We start from the raw sequence: 13,663 nt of genomic DNA on the forward strand, positions 1-13,663 counted from the left end.
GATATTGACACTTAAAAAATCAACTTTAGATCCGAAACTCTTATCCCAGAGACCTCAGCAACTGCGGTTAGGGGCCTGCTAACCAGAGCTGCAACAAGTCCAAGTTTTATAAAGGCTGAAGTCTTAAGTCATTTCTAAAATCAAAATGTTCAAATGATTTAAATCTTGAGTCATTTTATTTCAAGTCAAGTCATTTTTGTAAAGACTTAAGTCAATATAATGTTATTTAAGTCGTTTTTATGAATTAAGTCGATATTTTTGTCTTGAATCATGATGATCTGCAAGTTAAGTTAGTAAAATGACTTAAATCAATATAACTATCCTCAAGACAACCAGAATTCAATTTAAGTACCTTTTTTTAAATGTTATTATTTATTTTCTTGTATTACCAATTAGCTATTTTCTTACTAAGTATCATATTATTAATGTATTGTAGATGCAGATAAGACTAAAACCACATAAAATAAAACGGTTAATTTTCAGAACAACTACAAACAGAAAAATATGTTTTTTTTTTCTAAAATTTAACCGATTTTGTAGTATTTTATATGTATCTATTACAGATATATGTCATCGAATACATGTATATTAAACAGTGATTATGTGTTTTGATCACTATGTAATATATCGATGGCATAAGATAAGATAAGGGCGTGAGACAAGGAGATACCATCTCTCCCAAGTTATTTACACTGGCACTGGAAAATGTCTTCAAGAAATTAGAATGGAAAAATCGAGGTCTAAACATCGATGGGGACACCTTAGCCATCTTAGGTTCGCAAACGATATTGTCTTGCTGAGCACCGACATTCAAGAACTGAACACCATGCTAAAGGAGCTAAATGGCCAATCCCAGAAAATTGGCCTTAAAATGAACTTGAAGAAGACCAAGATAATGAGCAACAATATCCATAACATTACCGTAGACAACGTTATTATTGAAAACGTAGACCATTATATATATTTAGGTCATAAAATCAAGCTGGGTGAGGAGAACCAAAATACGGAGATCGAATGCAGGATCCATTTGGCATGGGTAGCATTTGGAAATATGAGCGACATTTTCAAGGATAAAAAAGTGTCTATCAACCTAAAGAAAAAGGCTTACGACAGCTGCATTCTACCTGTACTTACGTATGGCTTAGAGACTATCGCAATTAGCAGAAAAACAGCAGAACAACTACGAGTAGCACAAACAGCCATGGAAAGAATCACGTTGGGAGTCACCATTAGGGAAAAAATACAGAATACCCAATACGTCAAAAATCAAAATTAATAGATGTTATTAAAAGAGTGGCAAGTTTGAAGTGGCAATGGATAGGACATGTGGCAAGACAGGATCCAGACCGATGGCCCAAAATGTCATGCTATGGAGACTTAGGGGAACAACAAGTACTGTGGGCCGACTAAAAAAGAGATGGGTCGATGACGTCAGAGCAGTCGCGGGAAGACAATGGATAATATTGGCTAGACATAGCGAAGCGTGGAAATACCTAGAAGAGGCCTATATCCAACACTGGATGGAACCAGGCTGAGAAAGAAGAAGAAGAATAAGAGCTGTAGGATTTTAATGTACTCTTCAATATATTTGAGATATATTTCTTTCGTTCGTCTTTCGAGCTCCACAACGGAGTCGGGGATTCACTTGAAAGACAAAAGACTCATTACGCACGCGTAACACGACAAATAAAACCGGCTTCGAAAAACTAACATTTTATTTACTAGTGATTTTGAGCATTGTTTTTTTCGAGGTTTTTTTAGTCTGCTGCCTGGAAAGAAATGCGGTTGTTAAAAATTTATCATAAAAATATATAAAAATACGATTTAAGTCTTTTATAAAAAGACATAAATCTTTTAATGACTTAAGTCTTTTCTAAAGGGACTTAAATCTTCTTTATGTTAATTATTTATGTTAACTAATTACTATAGTTATATAAATTAATAATGTTATGTATTTATTTATCACCCAGAGACTCTCACATTCAAATTAAGAATATTACGTTGTGGAAGACACTGTATACTAGCACTGAAGCTAATATTAGAGAATAAATATCCGGACTCAACAATGTCGCTCATGCAACATTAATGAAGTATTGCCGCAAGTGTGTAATGGCAATAATTTGTTTGGTTTATACGTAGTGGCACGTATAAAAGTATTAATGGGAAATTTTATGATGTTTGGGTCGTGAGTATTCGGACCTCTAAAAGTGATGTGATGATTATTACACCAGTAATATTCGATAGGATTAATAAAATTTTTATTAGTCTGTAAACAACACATTCTTTAATTTTTGACGGTTTTTCTATAGAAATATTTCTTTCGGTGATGAGAAATTTACAGTTGAGGGTTGGAATCTTTGGTCTTACACAGCAAAATAAAACACTAAATCAGTACAATACACCAAAACACTTTTACTTTTACACTGGACGCGCGTTTCGCTAACCATCATCAGCAGATGATTAAAACTAAACTAAAATCTAAAAATTGAGCCTTTTTTTTCTTTTGTCAAAGATGATAGCAGATGTTAAAAAAACTCTAAAACAATGTAGCAACCTTATTGATCTTTCTTTAAAAAGAAAACTGCAGGTATAGCAGTATATATATCTCAGTACCAAAATTGTATTCGTTGCCTAAAATTCAATAGCCGGATAAATTTATGCGCCCAATTATTTCAGCTGTAGGTTCTCCAACTTATAATTAGACAAAATGGTTATCAGGGGAGTTCAAAAATTTACCTAATCATGAGTTTATAACAAAATTAAGAATATAACATTACATGATGGTGAAATTTTGGGCTCCTTTGATGCATCTTCGTTGTTCCCTCCTAGCGATAGCGTTCCAATTCCACATACTTTGAGCCATTTGAAGAAATTACTGAACGCAAATTGTCTCGAAACAAAACTGTGACTGAATATATTGAGCTTACGTCGCTATGTATGAAACAAAATTGTTTTCATTTAATAACAACTTTTTTGAACAACGGGAAGGTACGGCAATCGGTAACCAATTGTCTCTATTTCTGGCTAATCTATTCATGAGCAGGTTTGAAGTGGATGCTAAAAATCAGTTTGAGTATATTCCAAGAGTATGGCTTAGGTATGTTGATGATATTTTTGCTGTTTTTGACACACATTCTGACACAATTTTATTTCCAAATTAAATAATCGTTTTCCTTCCATTAAATTTACCTATGAAATTGAGAACTATATTACCATTTCTAGATGTATTAGTTATTAGAAATACTACTAATTACTAATTGCCTGGAATTTGATATCTATAGAAAAAATACCACTACATGCAAATATATTCCTAATGAGTCGTATCATAGTGTTGAACATAAGATGGCTTTTTTAAATTTCTTAGTTTATAGATTACTTAGTTTTCCACTTACCATCGAAAGATATGAAACAGAAAGAAATTACATTAGGAGTATAGCTGAGTGAAATGGATATGCTTCTTAATTAGTGGATAAAATATTTAGAAAACGTAGGTATAAATTTGCGATTGCTGAAAATTCGACTTTCCAAGTGGAGAAAGATACTTCAAAGTATTTTTCAATACCGTTTGATAGAGACTTATCCCGTGGTTTAAGAAGAATTTTTAAGAATGTCAATTAAAAACTTGCCTATAATGCTAATAATAAATTACAAGTATATCCTAAAGATAAAACACTTCCACTAGAAAGGTGTGGTATTCATTAAATTTCTTGTAAAGATTGTAATCAGAAATATGTTGGGCAAACTAGAAGATCAATATTAACTAGATTTAAAGAACATATAGCTCAGATAAGATATGGGAGACCGGATAAATCTTGCGTTGTTGAACATATTGTTGATAAAGAACATTGTATAGATATTAATAATTTAAAATTAGTTAAACAAGGCTTAAATTACAGGAAATCAGATGCATATGAGAGCGTCAAAATTAATAAATGTAGGGATAGTATGAACAGAGACAACGGCCCATTTCCTTCCAGTTCTCTGTTCCTACTGCTCTAGTTTCGGTAATTAATTGTTACGCTCGGTTGGTTTAGACTCGCTTGACAATATGGCCAAAATATCGGAAGATTGACTGATTTAATCTGGTAACCAGCCGTGTCTCAATTTTGTAGTTCCTCTATAATGGAAATGTTTGTTCGATGAGCCGTCCATGGTATTCGCAGCAGCCGTCGATATACTCACATCTCCAAGGTATGGTACCCACATCATGGTACCCACGAGGAATTAAGAGACCTAGAGGAAGACCAGACTTAAGATGGGACCATGATATTAGGGAATTAGCAAGGATAACTCGGGCCCGCATAGCCAGCAATAGACAACAATGGGCCCAACTACAAAGAGTCTATCTAAATATGTGAGGGAGGCTACATCATAATTGGAAATGGTTGAATATCCGTATGTTCAAAAATACTGGATATATATAAAAAATATTTAAATTTCTCAGAAATATGTTGAAAGTTTCTACAACCTATCAAATTGCAAATAAAATAGTCAATATTGAATTATTTCATTTCGTATAATGGGGAGCTTCAAAAATAAAAAAAACGATTCAGAAATAGTCTAATTTTTCTTAATACTTATTACTAAAAAATTATTTATATAAAGAAGAAATTGTTTATGTTATGCAGTATAATAAAGCAGAACAAATTTAATACCGTACTATACTAAATTGTGTGCATATTAATATGTTAATTTGAATATTGTTGTTGCAGACAAACAGCCAAGATGAAGATGAGCAAAGTGGGCAATCAGACCAACTCGCAGGACCCGCAAGCGGTCAATTCTCGAGTGTTTGTCGGTAATTTAAACACATTCCAGTGCTCGAAAACCGACGTGGAACGCATGTTCCAGCGATATGGACGACTGGCCGGTAAGTAATTTCAATTAGTTGTATATGTTATTTTCGCTTACCGCAAGACCGTATTTTTAAAAGCTCGTATTTTTCAAAATTAAAAAACAACTTATATAATAATTCGAAAAATTACGACATTTTAGGAAATGATACACACATGAAGTATACGGTCTCTAATCTAGATTTATTAAAGCTCTCTCAAAATTAAAGGCTGTACGTTTACAGGCGAGGCGCAAAGAGTCATTTTTACTCCGAATAGAACCTGCTATTTTTTTTTCAAAATTCACAAATAATTTTTAAACAATTTCAGACGTTTCAAATAATATAAAAATATTTAAAAGTAATACCTTGTAAGTAGACAAGACACCGCATGACATTAGTCTATGTTTGACACTTTATGTCAGTTTAATATATTTTCGTACTCTTATGCTTACTTTTAAAAGTGCTTGACTTTTATGCCTAGGCTTTAAAATTACTTTTATATATTGTCAATCACGTCGCAAAAATTAATGCTTTTGTAACGCGTTTGAAAAAAATATATTTTTTATCTCCGTATGTGATGTCCAACCAGTTGCTTTAAGCTTGATTTTCATCCGTTTTCCGACGATACGATGATAAGATATTAATTTTATTGGTTGAATTTAAAGACTTCGATTGGTTAGAAAATTAGGCAGTTTTTAAATTTATTGCAATTTCATGCCTCCGTTCATCGGGTATACGATATGCTTGTGATTGGTGTCATTTTATATTTTCATTTCCATAACGATTTCGCTGGTTTGCTTGTAGTCTAAGAGCTAGCAATGTTTTCGAGGGAGAATTTTAAGAAAGCTGGTTCTTTAATATATCTTTTGCTATGCTCTCTTAAACAGAGTGCGGACCGTCTGGCTGCCGATAGGCACATTTACAATTCCTCCTATGTGACACCGATTGCTCGTTTCTACCAACTTTCCACTTTTTTTTACGATCTTCTGAAAAAATACCAATTTAAGGGCGGAAACACATGACAAAGTTTTAACAAGCTTAGTTTGTTGTCTGCTCTAAAATATTCCATTACACGGGCTGCAGCAGAATTTGTGACCTTTTTTTTTTGTTTTGGTGGCAAACAGTGAGTCATCATTTGGTCACCAGCGACAATTTTAGCGATTTTTAATAGTTTGTGTGTAGTAAACTTTGTATAAACTTTATTACAATGGTGATTAGTTGTTCAGCTTTCAAGTGTAAAAGCAGCAGCGATAAGAAAGAGCCAGGAGTTACGTTTCATAGGTAAATAAACAGTCTACTCCAACTTTTTAGCGTTTTCTTATTGAATTCGATAATTTTATTATTCTTCAATTTCAATTAACATCTATATGTACTTGATATGTGCCATAATATCTCGATACTAGTTTTGTACCTTTTGTTAACATCTTAATACGTTTTTTTCGTAATTAATTAGGATGATACACCATAGGCGTAGTCAAAACAATTATCAAAAAATATAAATATTGCTTCAAACAGCTAGGTTAAGAAAAATATGTGCCACGGCACTGTTTGGTGACAGCGTCACAATTTGCTCTCGGGTGTTATTTGTCCTTGGATTCTTTAGTCATTGGTTATTACATTGTTGGTGATAAATTAAATATTAGTATTGTGAACATTTTATTCCACCCGACTCTAGTTCGACATATGCTCAACGAATTGTGATCCTAAACCGACCAATCAAATGTAACGTTTCAGGCATCCGCGTCCGCTTCTCGCATACAACAAAAATTTTGTTTTTTAGGAAGCATCGCGCTGAACATCTAGGTGCGTGGCGAGGTGCGAGGCTCCAGTATGTTTTGACACATAAATTTGTACATGTTTGATTCAGTATCGCCAGATGGCGAGGTGAATGGCGCGCATCGCATCGAGATGAAATGCCCCGCACTATGTTTGTACGATAGTCGCGATGCATCCTACGCGCACTTACTCGCCGTGTTAAAACAGTGCGCGTCGGATGCATCGCGGCTAGCATCCTGGCGAGCAGCGCGGCCAGCATCTTGGCGAGCATCGCATCGAGATGCCTCACTATGTTTGCGCCCTAACACTAGATTAAAATAAACAGTGAAAGTTGATCCATGTTGAGACTACTCAAGTACTCAGATTACTAAAAATTATATCTATCCAAATCAAACAAGGTTTGAACATCATCACTTTATGGCGCATATCTTACGTTAAAACTCAGACAATGGATTTAGGATGGCCAGACCTGGATCTTAAAATTAAAAAAAGCATAAACTGTTTTTTTTAATAAAGGGACACAAATAATACAAACATATATTTCATTATTCTATTAAAAGCATATAGAATATATTATATAAAAACAGTATAATTACGTAGTGATATTCAAAAGTATAAGTTAATGGAGTAATTTATCATAAATAAATGCAACAGTTAACGTTATTAAGCCAATTTTGTTTCAGCAAACATATTTAGATTCATAAAAAAGTAGCAAAGTAATGTGAAAATCGCATCATTATATCTCTACTCATAAATGAGAAATCCCATAAAGCACACGAAAATGGGATAGTCTGTAAAGATGTGATGGACAGAAGTGAAACGCAGTAGTCTACCGGCAGCCAGACAAACTATGTTCAGGAGAGCATAGCAAAAGATATATTAAAGAAACTTTCATAAAATTCTCGTTTTCCCAACGGGGCTAGCTCTTGTACTATTTATATTTTTATTAAGGTTAGATTAAATTTTTCAAAAAAGTGTCAAAACGACCGTTATCGTACGTTCTTTCTCCGTTGACGAGCTGGAGTAAAAAATTTAAGGATAAAAAGTAGCGGCGAAAATCCTATGACCAATCAGAGCGCCGTCGGACCATCGAATCAACGGATAACGGACACATGAAAATCAAGCTTTAGACAGATCGAACGTATCGACTTTCTTTAAACCAATTTTAACGAATATAGGATAGTACACCAAGGCTGCCAAGGTTTAGGATAGTATAATAGAAAAATTATGATATATGAAAGTTATTTTTATCTCCAAAAATGTAATATTCTACCGGGTGTTCCATTTAAAATAGCATAAGTTAAAAAATACAGTTATACTGTAACGCTGAAAAGAATTTAGATGGTGACAGCTGCTTTTATTTGTGATGGTGACAGCTGCGTTTATGTAAAAATCCAAACTTTGTAAAAAAATCCCATCACCGATTCTCCACAAACCTCTGACCTAATGGTAGGTTATAGTAGTATTACTCCAAGTAGTTGTGTATTACTCCATATTATATGTGCATATTTATAAAAAATACATATTTGTGTTTCCTAACTTAAAAGCTTGTTACTTTTTACTTAAGATGAAAAATAATATTTCTAATCCTTTCCATTCTGTGTTAAACGTTTCCTCGATAGCTCAGAATAATAGGGCTTTTGTTGAAAATTAATCGAAAGGCGTAGTCGAGTGTTTTATCGCCTTTCTACAAGAGAGGACACTCGGTGCGATTTAAGTATCTCGACACGGTCTCTCCCAGTCTTCGATTAGCCACAGCTCAATGAACGATTTTCCAATGGCTTCCTTGCTTGAAAACAAACATTTTCCAAATCGAGTATTGCAGTTTAAGATTTATATTAAATTGGATTATTTATCACTAAAAAATAGACTTTAATTTAACCATAATGTTTTATAAACCATAATATGCCAAAATTAGTGAAAAAAAACAAAAAATGGTTATTTTAAATTTCCAGTAAAGTATTTTTTGTGCCGGTAGGAAAATTACTTAAAATAGTTAGGAATAGGTTAGAACAAGTTCAAAATTTAAAAGATAGAAAAAAATTAAACATAGATAGTATTTTGGAATTGTTGACACTTTGTGTTAAAACTACTTATTTTCAATTAAATAACGATTTTTTTCACCAAGATTTCGATATGGCAATGGGATTACCTCTCTCTCCTTTGCTAAGTAATATTTTTATGGAAGATTTTGAAAATATTACAATAAATAGTTTTTCAAAAAAGCCTGTAATATGGTTACGTTTTGTTAATGATATTTTTGTAATATGACAACAAGAAAAAATTTCTGAAATAGACATGTTTTTGGTTTATATAAATTCTCGCGAACCAACAATAAAATTTACTTTAGTAGTAGAGAGAGATAATCATTTGCCCTTTCTTGATGTTTTAGTGTGAAAGTTTCAAAATAAACTTATTTAAATGTTTACAGAAAACCCACGAATACAGACAGATACTTAAATTTCACATATAATCACAGTATAAGTATAAAAAAGGTGTTATAAAAAGTTTATATATATTACGATTATATTATACGCGTATATATAGTTTACGATTTATGTCAAAAAAATTAAAAGAATATGTTTATGTTAAATGACAATATCTTCAGAACTATTGTGTCTATTGCAACGTAAATTGGTAGTTTTATATTTTTGACCTCGGCCAATTAAATGCTAACACACAACAGTCAAGCTTTTGTTTTCTTAAGGCCGCCACTTTGAATTTTTATACTATTAGATAGAGTGAAAAAAAAGTATATACGGTGGTATCTAAATTTTAATCAATATTATGTAAATTCACTAAAAAATATATTTTTTAAAAATTCACCTAAGATCAAATCTGCCTTGGAAATCCAATTGACACTTTATATGACAGCAAGTTAATTTTTGTTTACTCTATGTGCCAAATCTGGACACACAAAAATTTATAGTAGATAGTGTAAAGTGTATTAACAGTCAACAATATGTTCACAAGGAAACACGAGATATGTATGATGTTTACTTAAGAAATAATATAAATTACGATATGCTGCTTACGGTTGCGAGAAATTTAGCAGTTGCTGGTAGATTACAGTTGAGGGTTGGAACCTTTGGTGTTACACAGCAAAATAAAACACTAAATCACCACAATATACCAAAACAATTACTTTTACACTGGACGCGCGTTTCACTAACCATGTTAGCATCATCAGCGGATGATTATAAACTCAATAGTTTATAATCCTCTTATCCCAGTTATCCCAGTTGTGCGAAATAGAAGGCTTAGAAATTTTAAAAAAATCAAAAATATAAAACTAGCAACTTACGGTGCAATAGATACAATAGGTCTGAAGATATTGTCATTTAAAATAAACATATCATTTTCATTTTTTTTTACATAAATCCGAAACTGATCAAGATACCGGGGTTTTCTTCAGAGGTATTTGTCAAACTTTCTAATTACACAACTTTTATCCCATTTAACCGAATTCGTATCTCTCGTAGTTTCTGTGATGCCAATGTTGACCACCATCCTGTATACAACTTACAATTCCACACATACGAGGCGTTTCGGAAAAAAATAAGGATAGGAAAACAATATAACGTACGAACATCTTTCAAAACACAAAATACACTTAGATCCGTTTTAACATACACTAAACTAATGATCACCCAACAACAATCAAAAAATGTAATATACAAAATGCCATGTGAATGTGATAAATTTTATATTGGTGAAACATCTAAACCCTTAAGTGATCGAATTAAAGACCATAAAGATTATTTAAGAAAGGGCGACTTTCACAAATCTAAGAGTTGGCAGCATTCATGGGACACAAGGCACAGAGTAGATTTTAACAACGCAAAAATTATAATTAAAGAAGCGATAGCCTCTAAAAGAAAAATAAAAGAGGTTTTTTACAATCTAATAAAAATAAATGTATTGCTCATGCATCTGTAGATACAATGTATGACAGTCGCTTCTTTAATTTTAAAGAACATAACACAAAAAATATAACATACGTAAAAATTAAAAACAAATTAAAAATAATCATACAGAAAGTTTGAAGTTTTTGGTTTCACCTTATTAAGTAATTGTTATCAGGTAGAAATTCTTAATTTTGAAGTTGAACTTGATATAATGTCATTTTAACAGAACACCAACGGTTTTTGTAGACGTATCTGTTTTAAAAAATACTAAAGTGTTCTCGAATAGTTGCATTTAGATATTTAAATAGTTTTTTTCTTTGTTTTTTGTGTTTTTTTTTGCTTCCAACGACGGAAAGAGATATACTTTCCGAAACGTTAAGCATTTTTTTGTCTATTAGTTTATATTTTTTAGTTTATTAGTAAACCACTGCTGACAATTAGCCTCCGTTGGATTAACGCCAGCAGTGTTTACAAAAAATAACTATTTTATTTTGTAGATTTTCTTATAGTGGTGAAATACCCATAGGAGTTTTTTGGAGAGATGTATCCGCCACAGAGGTATAGACTACCTTTATTACCAATTACTCTGGAACGAGTTCGTTCAAGAGTCATAAATAACTGGCAACCCAGCATTTTTCTGTTTACATTTGATTAATATATCTTTGGGTATCTCTGTTTTTGTACATTAAAATTTGTTTGTTTTTATTATTTGTTATTACAGTTGAGGGTTGGAACCTTTGGTGTTACACAGCAAAATAAAAACACTAAATCACCACAATACACATAAACACTTTTATTTTACACTGGACGCGCGTTTCGCTAACCATGTTAGCATCATCAGCAGATGATTATAAACTGTTGGTTAGCGAAACGCGCGTCCAGTGTAAAATAAAAGTGTTTTGGTGTATTGTAGTGATTTAGTGTTTTTATTTTGTTTATTATTTGTGTTGTTTGTTTTTATTAATTGATATTTGGTTTTCATTCTCTATATATTTTACAGCTTTAGCAAAATTATCTTGCACTTTTATTTGTTCTAAATCTTCTTCTTATCACGCCCTCTCCTGCCGAAGGTTGGCGATCCAAATGGCAATTGTGGCTCTGGAAACTGCAGCCCGGAAGATTTCCGCAGACGAGCGTTCAAACCATCTCCTCAAATCTTTTAGCCATGAGTTCTGCTGATTAATTCCTACTGATCTTTTCCCTTGCACTTTGCCCTCTATTGCGAGGCGCAGTATTTCTTATCTACCTCTCATCACAGGACCCAGGTATTGCATTTTTCTTTCCTTGATGGTGTTCAGTATCTCTTTTTGTTTCTGCATGCGCTGGAGTACTTCATTGTTGGTGATCCTTTGTACCCATGAGATTCGCAGCATCCGTCTGTATATATACATTTCGATGGCTTCTATTCTCTTCTCGGTCTGTGAATCTAGTGTCCAGCTCTCACATCCATAGAGTAACACAGAGAAGACTATTGTTCTAAATAAACTAGATTAATTCTGCCTATAAAAAATTGTAATAATTTGAAAAACGTATCAAAAAGAGAAGATACAATAGTATCACTGCTATAAGAAAAAAATTGCATACTAATATATTTATAAAAAATAATATATTATTTATACTATTTCAAAGTCGTTTAACTCAAAAAAAAATCAAAAACATAAATGACATTTACAAGACTTCGAGCGTACAATATTAGTATCTACTTCCACGAACCCGAATCTTTTCGTGTATCAATCAAATCTGACAAAAATCTAATAAGAGACGGATTTCTGGTAAAAATGAAATTGCGCTCCGCTCTCCTTTTTTTGTCTTCCGATTTGATTGGTACGTAACGCAATTTTCTACTAAGATTTAATGAAGTGTCTTATCAATGTCGTTCAGAGCTCTGCTTCCCCTCAACCGGGAAAACGAACCGCCTAATTTGATTTGCCATCGCCTCGATTGCCAATAAAACGACTTAAGATGGGTTTTAGCCGATAGCTTATTTTGTATTTTAGAGCAAACTCAATTTTTCAACTTCTATATTTTATCTTTTATTTTTTAACTTATTTAATTTGATTTTATTTTTATTTTTGTTTTTTGGCTATATTCTTGTATAGTATTGATTATGAATAGCTAATCTTAGTTATTACTTAACCATATTTCTATTTTGATTTTTAATAGTAAGTTTATTTTAATCTACAACCTCGCTGCTTAATTAGTTAAAATGGCGAATACGACCTCTTGTCGAACGTCAATTAGCATAACTGCCGTTTTGATGGTATCTAGGGATGGCACTTCACTTGGAGTAATTTCCCCATGCAAAACCGGGCAACATAGGAAATGTAGAACTGTAAATCTTTTCCTGTTCTTTCGGGTCCTTGAATCCCCAAAAAACTTCGAAAGTGATGCCTAATTAAGTACATTATAAACGCGGGTAAGTCTAGTAAACTTTCTGCCCGATTCTATACGAAATTGTTCCCTAAAGACAGACATCGTTCACACAAATGATGTACTATCTACGAGGCCGACGATGAAAGAAATATTTTCTAAAACACCCATGGCCAGAATCGACTTCTTCATATTGTCTGTTTAACCATAGTTGTATGTGGTTACACTGTTTTAGAAGTTTATCCTTGCTAGGTTTTTATCCATCCCATGGTATCTATCATATAGTTCCTGTATGAGCAGTTTAATAGGCACTATTTCATCTATAACTTCTATATTAGAACACCGAAGTTAAGCGACGTAAGGCGATACTGGTGGATGGACGGGTGACCGGTTCGAAACTCTGTATCGTGCTGTTGTTCAAGGGAAAAGTGTAAAATCTATTGATACACACTGCTCATTCACGCCGGTTCGAGGCCGGATGAGATCGGATATCTCGTGAGTAATAGTTGATTTAGACACTGGCAGCAAAAAGGAGACGTTAACTAAAATCTTTACTTTACTTTTTTTATAACTCTTATAGCGTCTCCAGATACCGATTTGTATGTGCTGCATACTCTAACAGACATAATCCCAAGTAGGATCTATCTGACTTCGAACTAAATCTGACCTTATGCAACGTCAGACTTTGTGCAAATTTAGGTCGGGTGCTGGTGATACGACTGGTGACGTCGCTTTCCTATTAAAAGCAACGTCGTTGGATCCGAGTCGGTAAATC

The 13,663-nt window shown here is 33.0% G+C and overlaps 1 protein-coding gene across 1 annotated transcript in view; it reads left to right on the forward strand.

The window, feature by feature from the left end:
* The window catches only part of LOC115889159 (heterogeneous nuclear ribonucleoprotein C-like 1), an 827,286-nt gene that overhangs the window by 313,803 nt on the left and 499,820 nt on the right, over positions 1-13,663 (forward strand). Inside the window, exon 4 of the mRNA XM_030909100.1 lies at positions 4,713-4,870. Within this exon, the coding sequence (XP_030764960.1) occupies positions 4,713-4,870 (158 nt within the window). The remainder of the gene's footprint in view (positions 1-4,712; positions 4,871-13,663) is intronic.

Source organism: Sitophilus oryzae, unplaced genomic scaffold, assembly GCF_002938485.1.
Source record: "Sitophilus oryzae breed Bouriz unplaced genomic scaffold, Soryzae_2.0 scaffold_811_pilon_pilon, whole genome shotgun sequence".
Taxonomy (NCBI): Eukaryota; Metazoa; Arthropoda; class Insecta; order Coleoptera; family Curculionidae; genus Sitophilus; species Sitophilus oryzae.